At 43.0% G+C, this 17126-nt stretch overlaps 1 protein-coding gene across 1 annotated transcript in view; it reads right to left on the bottom strand.

Annotated features, from left to right (window-relative positions):
* The window catches only part of C8A (complement C8 alpha chain), a gene marked incomplete at its 5' end in the record, with an annotated part of 17040 nt that extends 214 nt beyond the window's left edge, over window positions 1-16826 (bottom strand). The window contains 10 exons of the mRNA XM_010164020.1: window positions 6-44; window positions 1884-2106; window positions 4465-4622; window positions 5335-5463; window positions 9535-9775; window positions 10744-10944; window positions 12395-12584; window positions 14385-14529; window positions 15638-15782; window positions 16730-16826. Coding sequence (XP_010162322.1) covers window positions 6-44; window positions 1884-2106; window positions 4465-4622; window positions 5335-5463; window positions 9535-9775; window positions 10744-10944; window positions 12395-12584; window positions 14385-14529; window positions 15638-15782; window positions 16730-16826 — 1568 coding nt within the window. The remainder of the gene's footprint in view (window positions 1-5; window positions 45-1883; window positions 2107-4464; window positions 4623-5334; window positions 5464-9534; window positions 9776-10743; window positions 10945-12394; window positions 12585-14384; window positions 14530-15637; window positions 15783-16729) is intronic.
* Window positions 16827-17126: the final 300 nt, after the last annotated feature.

Raw genomic sequence — 17126 nt, 5'->3', positions numbered from 1 at the left:
CCCCCAGCCTGACCAGCAGCTCCAGCGCCCATTCGTCTTGCTGCCTGTAAACAGATTTTTAACAAAGAAAAAATATATGTAATATTCAGATCTGGAGTGCAACCTATGGCTTGACTGCAGCAGCATACTTTGGGTGGGAGCAGGGAGTCCCTGGGAGTTACTGTTGAGCCCCCACTAGCTCATGATTTCATCTCTGGCCGTGGCCTCCACTGTGAACAGGACCTCCTGGTCCCTCCCAGCCATGCCCAGCACACAGATGGCTGTTGAGATCAAGGCGCTTTGAAGCCTTGAATATTCAGTCAATATTCATTTATTTTTCTCCTCTACTTGTTTAAAAGGCTGGGGTTTGGCTTTCCCAAAGGGCAGCTGACAGCTCTCTCTGCACTAACTGTCCCACCTCCAACCAAGTCAGACGGACAAAAGTCTCCTAACGTTGTGGAGCTGTTTTGAAAACTCTACCCAGCCCTTTGGAGATGGGTCATTTCAAGGCTTTTTCATTACAGTACAGACTGAGTTGTCAGGAGCGTTCGATACTATGGATTATGGCGGAGCTCCTGAATGATGGGAATGCTTGATGGCTGTCATTTACTGTCGGTTTTTATTTACTCGGCTGGCCTTCATGCCTGGCCTGGGCACTTTATTAACCCAGACAGCACAAATGGATGTGTGTGCTCTTATTTAGTGCTGGCTGAAAGCTGGCTTTTCCATCTGCTGGAACATTGGTCTTTAAAAAACTAAGTTTGATCTTAAATGAGTTTTGAAACTAAAAATTTGTTTAATTGCCCATGAGCTGGAGGTGTGTGTGTCCCCACTATTGCTAAAAGCAGGGAGCACAGGGCTGGCTGGTTTGGTGGGCTGCTTTGGGGGCAGGTCCTGAGCTTTCCATGCTCCTCATCTAACGTGGATTCCTTGGGTTTGGAGGCAACTCGAACCTGAGATTTTTTTCTAAGCAGCCAACTTCTGAGTCACTGAAGCAATCCTTTTAAGTTCAGCTTTACAAACCGTCTACCCAGCTCTGCTCTTACTCCTTACCTCATCACAACTTTGCTTTTCTAATGGTGAGACCCTGGTTATGAGCACACGGTTGAAGGCCTGGAGCTCTGCCTGCTGGAACTGCTCTGAAGATTTTTCTGCCAGCTTCAACTGCTAAGATTTGGATTTTTTGATTTTTTGTCATCATGAATCAGGAAAAAAGAATCCAGAAAGAACTGTGACATTTTTTAAAATAAAAGAGCATGTTCCAAGGTTGGCTTTTTTGGCCGCGTATTTTATTTTTTAGGATAATATATAAAGTAATAAAGAAAACATAAATAAAAGCCTGTCACTTTGTAAAAACACATTTTTTCCTCCCCCAACACAGATACTTCCCTCTAGTTAAAACGTTTTCCTGTGCAGGGGTAGGGAAGGGAACCTCCCTTCCCTCCCTACCTGTTGGGGTTTGTGCTCTCGCCCTCATAGCAGGTGTCCATAGGGAGATGCCATCCCAAGGATGTGATGTGCCAGTCGGTGAGGACCAGATGACAATCTATCTCATCTACAATAATGAGCTGCAACTATAGACCATGGTAGGCACAGCTTAGCTGGCAATATGGGCAGCTACTGCTGCACCCCAGCTCAGCTTTCTTCAACATGTCAGTGAGTCTCCAGCTATTAAACTCATCTTCATTTCCACTAATTTATTTCTAATCATCACCTGAGTTGTTAATTTAATTCTCTTGCAGAGCTGCTTAGGATAGCGTAGCAAGAAAAAGCGATTCAGTAGCAAAGGCTTGATGGATGGATGGATGGATGGATGGATGGATGCAGAGAGCTGTTGGTTAAACATGTGGAGGGGAAAGTCCTGTCCCTTTGCTGCCTGCCGCCCTCCCCTGCCACGATCTTACCTCGGTGCTCAGTCTGCTCACAGGCAGGACCTCCATAACCTGGTTGACATTGGCAGAAACACGTGTCTCCCACCAAAACGGGTTCACCATTGTTCTGGCACGGTCCACAGCGGCAGGCGTTGAACTCCAACAAGTAATCGTCCAAAGCCCGTTTCAGATTTTGCCGTTTCGTTTCCATGTTGCCAAGGTTGCTACTACGGAGAATTTCGTGGATGGGCTGCAGCTGTGTAAGATGGAGATGAATAGCATGGAGACAATTTCAGCTGGGCATCAAGTGAGATGCTGGGATGTCGCAGTCGGAGAGCTGTGACAGTGCTGGATAAACTCAGGGCTCAGAAAAAACTCATTTGTCTTCCTTGACAGCTCCATGTACATCATGCAAATGCATTACCACAACTGATGGGCTCCAATGAGAAACCACTGGTCCAAAACCCTCCCCATCTCAGAGGTTTGTGTGGGATTGGCTTTTCTAAATGTGTGTTGGACTTTCAGTCTGCATTCAAATAATAAGTTAAAACACCCCAGTAAGCCCATTTTTTGACTGATTTCTTGGTGCTGTCACAATCTCAGAGATTCTGGCTTGCTTTTTGCCTTTTTGAACCAAAATATTTTGGTAAGAGCTTTGAACAGTGGGTGTCATCAAAACTGAATGCCAACCTACCACTAATGGTGACCAGATTGTGTACCATCTGGTAAACACTGAGCATGGAAAATTTTACCTACCTACATTTTTGCCCTTTGATGCAGCAAAATAATATTGAGCCATCTACTTTAAGAATATAACATCTAGGTTTAAGAATATAACATACTTGTAATATTTCCAGTAGATAAATCCAGTTCCTATTTAGCAAAAATAGCTCAGCGTGGGCAACTGTAACTCGCCTTCTCCATTGAACCTGTTTTATAAAAGTCATTGGATGAGCCAAAGGGCTGTGGGCTCATGTGCTGGTGGCACCATTCAACCTCCTGGAACACTCTTGAGTGGCTCATCAGGATTTTTAGGTATTAAACTGTGTTTAGAAAATGTTTCCCTGAAAAAAAATCTCAGCCCTTCTCTTTTCGCCAGTAACAAAAATTCAACTGAACATTAAAGCTAAAAGCCCAAGGCTGGTCTGAGGACACGTATTTATATTTGTCCATCCATGCATCTGTGCAAAAACTGCACATCCTGGTTTGGAATTGGTGGAAACCAGTCCCAGGGAAGAGCTGGACATCATCTCATTGCACAAGATGCAGTGAGAGTGGTTCGTAGGAAGCATCAGCTGGGCTTTGGGAAGAGCTCTTAGACAAATTTGCACAAGCCTGTTTCACAAACAAGAGGGAGCTGCAGATAAGAGCTGCTGAAGTGGACATGAGCACTTATCAGCAGGTCTGGTTGCACAGCAACTACTGAGTTCCAGAGCAGCCAACAGAGAGGTCAGCACATGGTTTACTGGAGAATTGCAAGAAGTTTTGCCCAGAATTGATGGGAACTTGTGCAGAAAGGTGAATAACCTGCAGCACATGTTCAGCTGGAGCTGAAAGCACTTCTGCTTTATCAGGATTTTCTGTTGCCAGGGTGCTGCCCAGGAAGGTTTCCAGATTCCCTCTTGCCCTGCTAATAATGCAGATGGTGCCTGATTCCACCTTCCTTTCTCCCACCCTCTCTCAGAGGCAGGATCAGGGCTGCTTTCAAATGAAGATGAGAGGGATGGAAGTGGCAGCATGTCCCTGCGGTCCTTCCCCCACACCCCACAACTGTGCTTCCAGCCCAGACCAGTGACCATAGCATCACAAGTTAGATGTGATATTCCTGACCACCTCCTCATGCCTCTGTGATCTCTGGTCCTGGATTCTCTCTTCCTTTCCACTCATCCTCTCTGCTCCTCCCCATCTCTGAAGCCCTGTAGGATACTCCAGTGATCTTTCCATTGTATGAGGCGTCCGATAAAATTAAGGGAGAAGGAGAACTTGGATGATTTTTGTGTCCACGGACCCTCCTTGTGGAGCATGGAGAAAGACAGAACCCACCTGACAAAGCAGCCAGGAGCCCCCTGCTCTAAAAACTCCTGGAAGCACCTATAGCCATACCCACCATGGTCTGCAGAGGTTAAGCGTAGCCACTGCTGCTCTGAGGAAGGTGAAAAGCAGAGGTGTCTATGCAGAGCCTTTGCTGTGGGGCAAAACTCCTTCCCCAGCCCCCCCCATGGGTCCCCTGCTTATACAGGAGGGTAGAGAGCATCGGGGGTAATAATAAAGATGAATGCAACCGCAGAGCGCCATTCATCGGGAAGCTGTTTGGGGACACATCAGAAACTTAACTCGGCAACCGCAGAGCGCCATTCATCGGGAAGCTGGGGACACATCAGAAACTTAACTCAGCACTAATCCAGCATTAAGCTCCTTGTCCATCTCCCTGCGGATGCAGTCGGTGGGAGATGTACTCCCCATTGTGAAATGAATAAGAGGTTACCAGATCAGTGGCCCATTACATTTAATCTTGTTCTGTGATGGGCTCACAATAAAAATACGAAATGATCTGCTCGACTACACTTTCATTCCTTATAGCGGCAGAGTTTCTTCAACTGCAGAAAAGCCTTACCTCAAAATCAATAACAGCAGGATTATATTTTAATGACCTTCCCCAGTGACGATACATGGTGCCATCCCAACTATTTAAGAGCCCTCCGCTGTAACTGGTATCTCCACCTCTAATCCGGGGAATAATATCTTCCACAACTGCACTGTTGCTCTCAGAATCTGAAAAGTTGAATTACACCCATATTATTTAGTTACCATTTCCACACATAGGCTAGAAAATGCTTAATGGAGGTGAGATTAATCGTGCAAGGGGTTATCAGTGAGTGGCACTGATGCTGCCTCCTGAAATTGGTGGGAGCTCAGCATCCAGCACTCATGGTGCGAGCCCTGCCATGTCATCACCAGACGGTCGGTGAGGAGTTGAGCATCACAAATGCTCTAAGCTGGTAAGACCTGAGGAGCCTGCATGCCTCCAGCCTTTGTTTCTAGTTAGCACGTGGGCAGTACATCATGTTATCTATAGCTGATTAAGTGATTTATAAATCCAGGACTTCCTAGACAATTTGAGTACTTTTTATAGTCAGTTTTGACTTCTTTAACAGTTGCCATGTTGCCATTGTCATCCACACCCATTCTGTCATGGCTGTTTTCCAGGACTACAGTTTTCCAGCCACCCCACTACCTCTATTTACACGCTTTTCTAATCCAGGTATTGCTACCTTAATTCCTGCTCTTTCAAGAGCAATCAGTACTCCTGGACACTTGGGCCCAAAGTCGCCTTGGTCCCACGCTTGGGCCTGAGCCATGGCTGGAAATAACACCAGAGATCCCTTCTTCATACCCTTGTGTGACCTTACTTGAATTTCCATCCCCAAGTGACCAAAAGAGGTGACATAAGGTGCCTTAATAGACATCTGCCCTGCTATCATACCAGTTTTCAGAAATCCTTTCTTTGCACAGTCAGAGGATGACACAGACGCTTCCAACTGCAGTTTAGTCTCACTGGCCGTAAGGCCGATTGACCAGCCAATACAGGCACTTATTTCTTCAGCACTGATGTCTGCAAAACAGAAGGGAAACAAGTACAATCAGTGAGTCATTCTGAGTGGAAGGGTGTTCATTTTTCTGCTTGGTTTTGGGGGTCTTTTTGTTTTGTTGTGGTTTTTTTTTTTTTAATCGATTAAGAAAATATTCAGTTATTTGCATGGCCTGTTTTTCAAAGTCAAGAGCTATTCTGGGCAGAGGACAGCTTTTAGTCTTGGAGTGGAAAAGCCAGTATTTTATTGGGGTATATTGGGTTTATCATATAATAGGTGAAAAGGGGAATGTCCTTGCTATAAAATTGTTTCCTTAGAGAGTATTAGAAAAAAGTAAAAACCTTAACACAAGGATTCAGGCTTGTATTTTCTTGTTTGGTCTATTTATTTAAAAATAAACCACTGGATTTTTTTTACAGGCTAACCTATAACTAGGATAAAGCTGGGAACAGCAGCTGAAATCAATAGATTCTTGCTAATTTTCCTAAACTAAGGATCTGACCCAGGTGTTAGTGGCTTAAGTAGCATCTTAAGCAGCAACTTGTAAAAGGTCTGTCTGCTGTGAGCTGCTAAAGCCTTAGTGTCTGCTGCTGGGCTGCTGCCACCAGCACCACCACATCCATCATGAAAATATGTAACTGGAGACCCATGAAGTGACTGCAGAGGGGAGAAGGGAACTAATGAGGTTGTTTCACCAATGTAAGCAATGTGCATATTTCATACAACTTGGTTTTATGTACACACTTCAGTGTACTGCAAATCTAAGGCTATCTTCTGTAGTAGTTAAAAAATCCATTGGTTTCAATAAATGTGGGTATTGTAAGTAATAGGTAACTCTTAGATCGCTCTTTTTGTCAGAGGAACTTAAAGTGTTTTACAAAGCAGCCTGGTGATCAATATGATGGTATTGAAAGGGAGGCGCAGAGGTCAGTGAGATTTGTGCATCATGGCTTAATGGTCTAAAGATCAAAGCTCTGGCTGAGCCCAAGCCTGGAGTGTTGTCTGCTGAATTGCCTCATCCCACTACTGAGAAGCAGTGTCTTGTCTTGCTTGTGATTAAAATACTGGTAAAAAGATCATAGTTCTGGTTGGGTTTTGGTTTTGGTTTTTTTTTTCCTTTTTCTCCTCCTGCAAACCTTGCAAGAGAGGCTTGCTGGAGCTGTTCAGGGTATGGATCTGCTTGTTGGCTTGGTGGGTCCCAACTGGTGAAGGTGCTTATCATTCCAAGAAAGGAGCTACATGTCCTGGATTCAAACTGGTGAGAGCTGAAGCATGCTCAAGATCTCTTGGGGAAATTACATCCCATTGCAAAACTGGGCCCTTGAGAAAGATTAAATGTGTGGCACTCAATTACTTCTACTAAACTGTTCAACAGTTGTAAACACAGTGGGTAAAGTTCATTCACCCAAAGCAACGTGAATGATTGCTTATCTTGGTGTTGGAGTGCCATAAAATTAAACTTGAGGAACGCCCTGATTAATTGATTCACCATGGTTCCCACTGAGTAATTATATTCAGCAAGGGTCTGTCAATACAATTCGCTATTGGTTGCAGCAAGATCGGGTCTTGATAAATGAAAAGTGGTTATCATTGCAAAAGGGTGGTCATAGAAAATATTGGCACTTGAGGGGGGAGCCCTGATAGGTTTTTTTTATATGATATAATTTGTGATAGTTAAATGTGCTCGAGTGATAAGATTTACTGCTGCATTTTGAATTAATCAGAATATATGAAGACTCCTTCTAATTTACTCTGCGCATAATGTTTCTCCCATAAATGTTCTTGTAATGTGTGAACACATTATACTGTTTTCTGCTAAATAATAGAACCATAACAATCTATTTTAAAAACAAGTAATGAAAAATATTGATAGCAGAGCAACAAGGGACCTCATTCTGACAGATGTATTTATTTCACTCATGACTGCAGCCATGCAAGCCCTTGCAGCCTGAAAGCTAGAAATGGGTCTGGCAGCAAAATTGCAGTGCTGAGCTCTGCACTGGTGAGTTGTGGTCTATTGCTGGGTATCTAAACCCAGAAGGGAACTTCTTTTTCTAAAATTCAATTTTCCTAGTTGCTTAAAGTCCAGCTCATGCCTATGCCTAGCTGGATTCTTAGCAACTGCCCGAGCTGTCTCTCATTTAAGGAGAACTCAGCCTAAGGATCTTTTTCTTGGCCATGGGCCTTAGTCACTGGCCTATAAAAAAGGAGTGTTTTCTCTTCCAGAGCTTTTAACATGTGACCTCACGGGCTAGGTGGACTTTCAGGATGCAGTAGTTGATCTAAAGCACATGCTGTGCTGCCAAGCCCTGTGGGGACTCAGGGGTGCATCTCCAGACATCTGCAGAGCTTCAAACTCATCTTTTGAAGCTCTTATTTTAAGACTTGAGCGCTTATATCCTGATCCTGACTATTCCTCAGGGGAGGAAGATAATCCTCTTGCAAACACAGCCTTCAAGCATGGCCGTGATCACTATTAGAAAAATCAGGTTTTCTGCTAAATGCTTTTACTAAATGCAGATGGGCCCTTCTGGGTCTATGTGATGTGACGTAGAGCACTGCTGACTTGGTAAATGTGAGGTTTCTGGCAGAGTCTAGGTTAGATGAAAATTACAGAGGCATGCTACACTAGAATGAAAATTACATCTCTACTGGGGCACATTTTTGTCTTTTGCTGAACTTCAACATCCTTCTTTCCTAAGATAAGGCATCTTGTAGCAGTAAATCTCCTCCTTATATACACAGTAAGCACAAGATAAAGCAAAATAATAGCATCCCTCCACATGCTCTTGATTCATTCTTCCTCTGAAATTGGCAGTCTGCTTCCTGAAGACTGGCTTGCCAAGATCTTGTTCACTTCTTTATCACTTGCTCTTCAAAGTGAATAAATGATTTGAAGAGGCATCATGTTTCCAAACATTAGTAGTTCGGGAACTTGATGAAAATTCTCTCAATTGATAATTTGTTGTTGAAAAAATTGGCCTGGTTAACACTCAATATGGAGTGCATAGTTATCCTAGTGCTGATGGTACCAAACCATTTCAGACCAGAGGCAGAATTTGGGGCAGAACCATGGAAGCTAATGGAATTACAGCAATTTGTACCTGTTGTCCAAGATCACAATTTTCTTTTGCATAAATATCCAGCTTGGAGTTACCAAGGCAGCACTACCCTCAGCAGAGTGATGGCCTTTAGGGGAAGTGGGATCTATTGCATTGGCAAGACCTTTGCAAAAGTTGACAGTCCGGTTAGTGTACTGAAATACCATATTATTGTTCTGCAGCTTATGTTTTTGATTAGGAAAAATGTTATACTTTGGCTCTCCAGTAATGGCTATTCTTGCACTCTAGACATCTTCAGTGGCTATTTTATGTAACTGAGATTTAGAGGTATGGCTCTCCAGCCTCATACACTCTAATCTGTTGAGAACTGGAGCTAACAGAGGTCGGTTAGTCTTCAAATATGACACTAACCAGAGTAAAGTGGCAGAGGTATTGCCAAGGGTGATGCATTATTTCCATTTACAGAAAATTGAAACCCTCACTATTGGAAGGCTAAAACAGGAGTGGGTTATCTTTCTTTGCTCTGGATGAGTTTACAGTCCTTGAGCTTTCATGAGAATGGCTAGAACAAAGACTATAAGAAATAGAAGTTCAGAGAAGTCTGGCAAGTGATACTGAAAGAAAGGGAGAAAAAGATGTTCAGACTCCTTCCTAAACTACCCAAATCTCTCCCAGATTCTTCTGAACTCAGGTGAAGAAGCACATCTTGTGACACTGAAGCTTATCCCCTGCTATGTGCCCAGTAGTGCATCCATCTTGTTAAAAACATGTGGTTATCCCCCACCCTCACTGTGTGTTTTTGGGCTTGTGATGAGTATGTGTCTATCATGTGATGGGACATGCCATCCAGCTCAGCAAAGAGGTGCTGATAAGCACCCACCCTTCCAGGGCCCAGGGAGATGATGACTGTGTGGAGCAGCCAGAGTCAGATGAATGACTGGTGGACTAGAGCCACCCCCTGATCACCAGGTTGGAAATGCCTGGTTTAGAGCAGAAAGTTGCAAACAGAGAATATTTTTGTTTTTTTCTAACCTTTTCTTCTCATTTCCTCCTTGTTAATGACAAGGATGTACTCAAAGACACCTCCCATAGTGCCAGACGTTATGAAATGGGTGCCATAGTCGTTGATAAATTTGGCATACATGCCATAGTTGTAGGTGTCAGGAAGCTCCTGCAGGGAGAGCAGCACATCTTCATCCAAAACAATATTGTCCCTTCTCATCTTGAAACGGGCTGTCTGCACCTTCGTCACACCTCTAACGAATCCAACCTCCTGCAGGTAAAGAAAAGAGGAGCTGCCACTCAACATTCATTTAAAAAACAAATTTAAAAACATTCTCTTCTAGATTGGCCATTGCCCTGGACAAGGCTCCAGTACAACCAGAACAGCTATTTAAATGATTCCTCCAGTACAACCAGAACAGCTATTTAAATGATTCCTCCAGTACAACCAGAACAGCTATTTAAATGATTCCTCCAAAAATTGATCATCATTTAGCTGCAAATATCATGTGAGTCTAGACAAGAGCACAGTAAATACTATAATGGTGCTCATTTCCAATGGCTTTTAAGGGCATTTCATCTCAGAACACCAAAGTAATTCTTCTTTATTGTTTTCTGTCAGCAGCCACAATAGAAGTAGAGAGAGGGCATGGTAAATGTGGGAAATACTGGTATTCCTGTTATTAGATTGGAAAGAGGTCATCACAGCCAGTCCATGATGTAAACCCACTGTGAGAAATACACCCTATTATCAGGTATTCTTTTTTTTTTTTCACCACAGTATTTTAACCTCTCATAAAAAGTAGCATATTTCCCCATCATAAGGCAGCTTGTATTAATTTGAACAAGATATATTTGCTACCAGAGATCATTCCCTGAGGACAACGGTTTTGATCAACATCTTGATCTTTCCTCCTCCCTCATCATCATTTTAAGCATTTTTTTATTTATGTGCTTAATGTAGCCATGAAACAGGATGGGGTGAGGTGACATGTGTTGTGGTACTTCGTAATTCAATTTTATTCCCACTCCCTGTTTGCTACAACGTAATAAGAACAACAAACAGGATTACTAATGATCATACACTTGCAGTTACATGAACAAATTAACGTACAATTACTGTGTGTTAAAAAAAAATGCAATTGAGAGAATAAACTGACGTAAGTTACAGCCCGACCATGCGATGCACAGATGACAAAACTGGAGCATAGGCATCACTAATGTATTATTTTTTTTTACCTTTGTAGTGTATTGTGTGAAGTTCTTCAGGGATCCTTTGCCGTTTGATAAAGTGAAGCCCAGGTCTAGCTGGGAAACTGATTCTCCAAGCCCGATTCTAATGGTAAAGCCTTTTGTTCTGGATTTATCCCTTTTAAGGGCATCAAGCAGATCCTTTGAATCATCATAAAACTCAAAAGCAAATCCAGAATCAGCATGAGCCTGAAGTGAAAGGAGCAGAAGTTAATTTTTTGGGTACTTCCTTTCCTTTTTAATCTCTGTTACTTTTAAGGATCTGATGGTGCCTCTGTTGAAGCCCGTGATGTTCCTAACAGCCCTGCCACCAAATTAAGTGAATGTAGAATAAAGAACTTAGTCCCATGCCATTTCATTTGGAAATATGTGAGAAATGCAGATAAAGCCATGTATTTTGCTTCATCCATCTCCAGGCAGGGGAAAGGTTTGTGTTTAGCCACTTAAAACAGCACCATTACAGGCAGAGCTGTAATTAAGCTAGCTTGATGCTTCCCATTATAAACCTCTCCTTCCAGTTCTGCCAAATTCTAGCCATTTGGAATGATTTTTTTTTTTCTCTTCAACCTGCTTCTGAATGAATTTATTTAGGAAAAAAATTCAGCAGTGGTGATCCAGCCACTTAGGATGGCAACACTAGAAAACAAACGTTGTTTTGCCTGTGCTTTAGAGAAGTGACCTTTTCCTTGACAGCTCTGCTTTGCCAGGGTGTGGAATTGAGCAGCTTTGCTGATTCTGGGCTCTATAAAAAGCCAACTAAATTACCAACACTGAAAAAACCATCTCACATTGTTGTCAGTGAGTTCCTATACCCTGGTGGGTAGAAGCTCCTAAGTCAAGATGCATATGGGGTGTGCTCAAGCGTCCCTCAGTGCCTGACCATGGTGCAGGTGTCCTTCCACTGCTAGCAGCAAACAAAGGGGAGAAGAAAATGTGGCTTGTGTGGTGGATCTGTCTGGTTTCAAACTGGGAACTAAGAGGCATGGGGGAGTCTGCCTGCTGAGGGGGACATGAAAGCCACTAGCATTGAGCTGTGGCTGTAATATTGCCCCGGAATAATGTGTTTCATTCATTCATGTCAAAAAGCGTGATAAAGTTTTTTACAGTGTGACCAGGGCACCCATTTACCACATGGGACATCCAGGTTGATAGTTCAGTCTCCAATATCAGATGTGATGCCCCAGAGTATAGATGTTGTGATACATGGTGCTGGCTATCAGGATCTCCGTCTCACTCAGAACTGGGATTTATGTCACTTGTTGCCATGCCATAGACTTAAAACACTTTCCAAGGTTGAACTGGTAGCATTGTTCCTGTTTTACACGCAACCAACTTCATCCCTAGAGATGCAAGTGGCTTGTGCAAGCTCTACAGCTCATTAATAGCTGAATTTAGAGAAAATCTATTTCTCTTGGCTCTGACTAGGCCGGAGTAAGCAGTGGGGATGCCTGGGTGATAAAGCACGTTAGTTCCTTCATGTGCCATAAAACAGCATTTATATCATTGATTGCCTGTTGTCTTGGGGACAGCTGGAGAAAGGTAACTTAAAAGATGACCTATAGTGAATGACAAAATGTACAGGCTATCTTTGTAGGAAGTTTGGCTTTTATCTGGGAAATCATTGCTGAATTTGGCTTACTAGGAATTGGTATATGTGAAAGTTGTAAGGTTTGCGGAAATACTTCTCGTCGTCTCCGTAGTACAGATGTTCACACACAGCATCGTACTTCAGCTCCCGCCACTCTCCGTTGTACACGTACTCACAGTGGCCTCCAAAAAAATTAGGATCATATACATACTGGCTCTCTTCCTGTGTTAGGATATTGTATCTTGGAAAGAAATAGCATTCAGAAAGTTATCCATAGCTCCTGTTTTATTTCCCCAACAGTCTCTGTCGCTGTTTCTGTTCTCCTAACATAACAAGTTATCCATCTGTCTCTGACTTTGAATTTGGATAGCACCTAAAATATAAGGTTTGAGCCTGTTCTCCTTGCTGTCTCCTTCCCAAAGCTAACAGGAGACAAAGAGCCATTTTATTATCAAGACATTGGTTTGGACTCATATGCTAGAGGTGAAAGAAATCAGTTAAATTGTCCAGTCTATCCTGGTGAGTAGTTGTGAAAGTCCCAAAGTCCTGGAATTCCTCCAGATCCCCCATGAGTCTCTTGCAACCTAATGCATCTCACTGTCACAAAGTGTTTTCTGGCATGCCCTCTAATTATTTTCTATCTTTCTTTCCTTTTAATAATAGTCTCCTTTCTCAAGGGAGTTAGCACCCTCCCTAGACTTGCAGTCTGCTTGTGCTTTGCCAAATGTCTTGCTTATTATTTCCTTACGCCTCTCTCTTCCTGCTCTCCAGCCATCACAGCTGCTGCCCTCTGAAATCTCGCCTATTACTTAATATTCCCTGTAATTCCATGGCCCCAAATGAAAGCATTATTCAAAGTAGACAGCAGCATTACTCCTCACAACAGGGAATCATCTTTAAGACTAAGGTAGTAAATGCTGTTACTTTAGTGTGTTCTGTGGTAGAAACACATCAGAGAGAAGTATTGAATGAGGTGCTCTGTGAAAATTAATGTATGTCTTGGAAAAACTGCTGGTGGACTCTCCAGGCCCTGGGCCAGGGAGACATTTATCTCATGGACTCCAGAGAGTGTTGGATTGAGGTGATGGCTGGCTGCATTCTCATACTGGAGCCTGTGTTCTCCAAGTGAAACTAAGCAGTATCTTGGTTAAAACACAAGATTTAAAACATAAATGTCACAACAGGCAATTTGCCTTTAAACTCATTCTGGGTTCCTCTTTTCCATGTATTACCTAACCAGAATTTGAAACTGAATACATTGAAACTTTTTCACTGATAGACGTATTTACTCTGCACATATTTGTGCTGAGCTCAGGCTCTCTCCCTTGACTCTGTGCTCTGAAGTCCTAAATCTTGAAGTTAAATCTTCTCCTTAAGGATGGAAGCTACCAGGATGCTGCATTTCTAAAGTCTACTGTTTCCTTTAATATATTGTTTTTATCAACTGGAAAAAATTGTAAGATAACTGGACTAGGAGGACTGAGATATATTTTTTTACATGACTATAGAATCATAGAATGTATTGGGTAGGAAGGGACCTTCAAAGCCCATCTAGTCCAAGCCCCCTGCAGTGAGCAGGGACATCTTCATTAGAGCAGGTTGTTCAGGGCCCCATCAAGCCTGACCTTGAATATCTCCAGGGACGGAGCCTCTGCTACCTCTCTGGGCAACCTGTTCCAATGATCCACCACCCTCATATTGAAAAACTTTTTCCCAATATCCAACCTAAATCTCCCCTTTTCTAGTTTAAAACCATTACCCCTCATCCCATTGCTACCTGCCCTCGTGAACAGTTCTTATAGGCACCTTTCAGGTACTGGCAGGCTGCTATAAGGTCCCTCCAGAGCCTTCTCTTCTCCAGGCTGAACAACTCTAACTTTCTCAGCCTGTCCTCATAGGAGGATATAACAATAGTTCTCTTTGGGGTTTGTACAGCACCCTATCAATTCATGGAGAACTGCTGTGACTAAGGAAGACCAATATTAAAGAAACTTAATCCTGTTTTGATTGTGAGAGTAGCAGCTATTGATTAATTACTTACCCTTGAGCTGCTTTTTCAGACCCTGGGATTGGAAACAGATGCTCACAAGGGCTTTCAATTTCTTCACCCTTACAGTTATCCTCATCAGACCCATCTCTGCAGTCTGGCTCTCCATTGCACACAAGATGCTGTTTAATACAACGACCTAAAGGACAAGGGTACAGGCAATCACTTATCCACCCTTCAGTAAACCTGTTTTGGCAGCTTGCACTGGCTGTGGCTTTTTCCACCCATCTCTCAGAGCCACAAGAAGTCACTCTGTGTGTTAAACACAGCGCTTTTCCATTGGGAGCTTGTTTTTCCCAGCTCCTTGGAGGGAGGTTTTCCCTTGTAACTCCCTTGGAGTCCAAGCCAGCTGCTCCCTTGGGCTCCTATGGGCTGGGAATCAAGTAGAGGTCAACTCACTGGCCTGATTTTATTACCTACAATCATTCTTTTGGCAGGGAGCTAGAGGAAGCAGTAGCTTCTCCACTTGGCTTAGGGAAGTCAGCAATGGCAGGAGGTATTTGGGATTGCAATAACTGTAGCTCAAGAACGGATGCTTGCAGGAGAGGCAATTCAAAAGTGCTTTTGCTTCTGGGAATGAGGAGAAAGCCTTGACATAATATTTGTGGCAGGAATCAAAACACTTGCCTCAACAGAGCAATGATGACCTGCTCCAGCTGATGAACTGGTCATAGAGCTGGCACACATTTCTAAATTTCAGTAGGATTTTCATGAAATGCTTGAGAAGGGAGTTTGAACCATTAATAAAAACTAAAATCTGTCAAGGCTAGTCAAACTTTCAGAGATCAGCCACATTATATCCCAATCCTCAGAGCTGGGGATGGCTAAAAATAAATAAATCACCCCAACAGATTGCTAGTTGGATTCATGATTGAACTATGGCTTTTGCAGGGGGAGAAAGTGGTGTGTTGTGGGAGCGGTGGTGCCCATGGAGGGCAGTGTGAGCATGTAGCACAGCAGTTGGAGCAGGATATTTCTGCTTTCTTTATTCCACTGAAAAAAATTAACCTTTTCCATGTCACACAGGCTTCTTTTCTATGCAAATCTAAGCATGACATGAATGGATTCCTGTAAAAGTGGAGGAAAAAAAACCAAAGATGGGGAAATTTCCTGCATTCTCTTGCACTGGTTCACAATCCTGCTGGGCTGAATGCATTTTGGTAAATGGCAGGGGACTGAAATCAGCCCAGGTCTGTCCAGCGAGGACCCAGACTTCCTTGGCAGGAGTTTTTGCCCAGTTCACTCACCTGTTTCCTCGCACTGAAAGTCCTTCCCGCAGCTGGGGTGCCCAGTGCATGTCGTCTCGGCACGGCAAGCTTGCTCATCCCAGAGGTGCCCAGCACATGGTTGCCCCGAGAACCCCGCCGGCTGCACCAGCCTCCGGTACCGGTGCTGAACCATGCAAGAGAGAAAAACACCACCCACACCTAAGTTGTGTCACCCAGAGACATCACCTCCACAGGTTATAAAGCAATTAAAGCTATCACTTTTATCTATATTGTTATATTTCTGTGTAGTCCGCAGACTTTGCACATGATAAATGGAGAAGGAGAGGCAGCCGAGAGGTGGAAGCTCAGGAGATTTGCTTGGAATTCATACAAATTAATTTGGGGAGGGCTGGAATGACTGTTTTTAAAAAATCTCTTCCCTGGTTTATACCTTGGAAATAATATGGAATGTTTCCAGTTACACATGCTTCGTCCTAGAATATACCAGGCTCAGATGGACACAGACACTAATTACAACACTGATCCTGCAACATTTCTGATGGATTATTAATGAGAATTGCTGCTCTTTAAACTAGGAAGAAAAAAAAAAAAGAGAGAAGAGACAGCTCATTTGCTGATTATAAGCACAGGAATAAAAAATGCAGGGTTGTAAACTCAGTAGAAAGCAGAATTATGTCAAATATTTGGAAATAAATTCTTGAATTGTGAAGACATATGTGAAATGATACAAAAAATTGAGAACAGGAGCTGATGAATGATGGCTGCTTTTAATTTCTTTTCACTGGAATATTTGCATTAAGAATCAGGGGATACTTCATTAAATCTGAGATAAAAAAGGAAGCAAGTCTTGGGCAAATATTGTGGCCTGATTCTTCTGCCATTTGCCTTGATTTTTCATTTTGCTGTTCTCTTGCCTTAAATGAATTTATTCCCCTGTTTACACCAGAGTAAGTAAGAGCCTCTCTAGTAGAGGAGCATCTCCATCATATTTGGATGAATTTACTGGATGCTTCAGGATGATGAATATGTATCATATATATAATTAATGTGTGTACATCCTCGTCACAGACACATCTGAAGATAAATGAATACATTACGGTGGAGTCTTACTTTTTTCCCTTGGCAAGGAAAGCAATCAGTCCATTCTGACCACTGGCTCAGCTGACAGTTGACGGGAGCTGGAGAATTAACATCTCTGCTGCTTCTTCTAAGGAGGGGAAGAAATAACGGTTTAAGGTCTTTGAAGTTGTCTTTTTAAAGAAGGCTGGAGGCTAGCAGGGAGAAAATGATCTGTGTGTGTGTTTTTCCATCAGGAACGTATTTTGTGGGAAATGGGAAGCATCCCTTAGTGAGGAAGCTGTACTAGTTGAGATGCTCTGTCTAAGGATTCACCATCAGAATTGCTCAGGTGCAGGACCTGAGGATTTTTGTCTTGGGGTTTCCTGCTCTCCCGAGAGATCCTGGCCCTTTCCAATAGGTAGATTGCAATAAAGTATAAGTACATCAT

This window comes from Antrostomus carolinensis, unplaced genomic scaffold, assembly GCF_000700745.2.
Source record: "Antrostomus carolinensis isolate BGI_N321 unplaced genomic scaffold, ASM70074v2 scaffold12903, whole genome shotgun sequence".
Classification (NCBI taxonomy): domain Eukaryota; kingdom Metazoa; phylum Chordata; class Aves; order Caprimulgiformes; family Caprimulgidae; genus Antrostomus; species Antrostomus carolinensis.
Note: the sequence above shows the minus strand (reverse complement) of the source record. Positions and strands in the feature narration are given on the sequence as shown.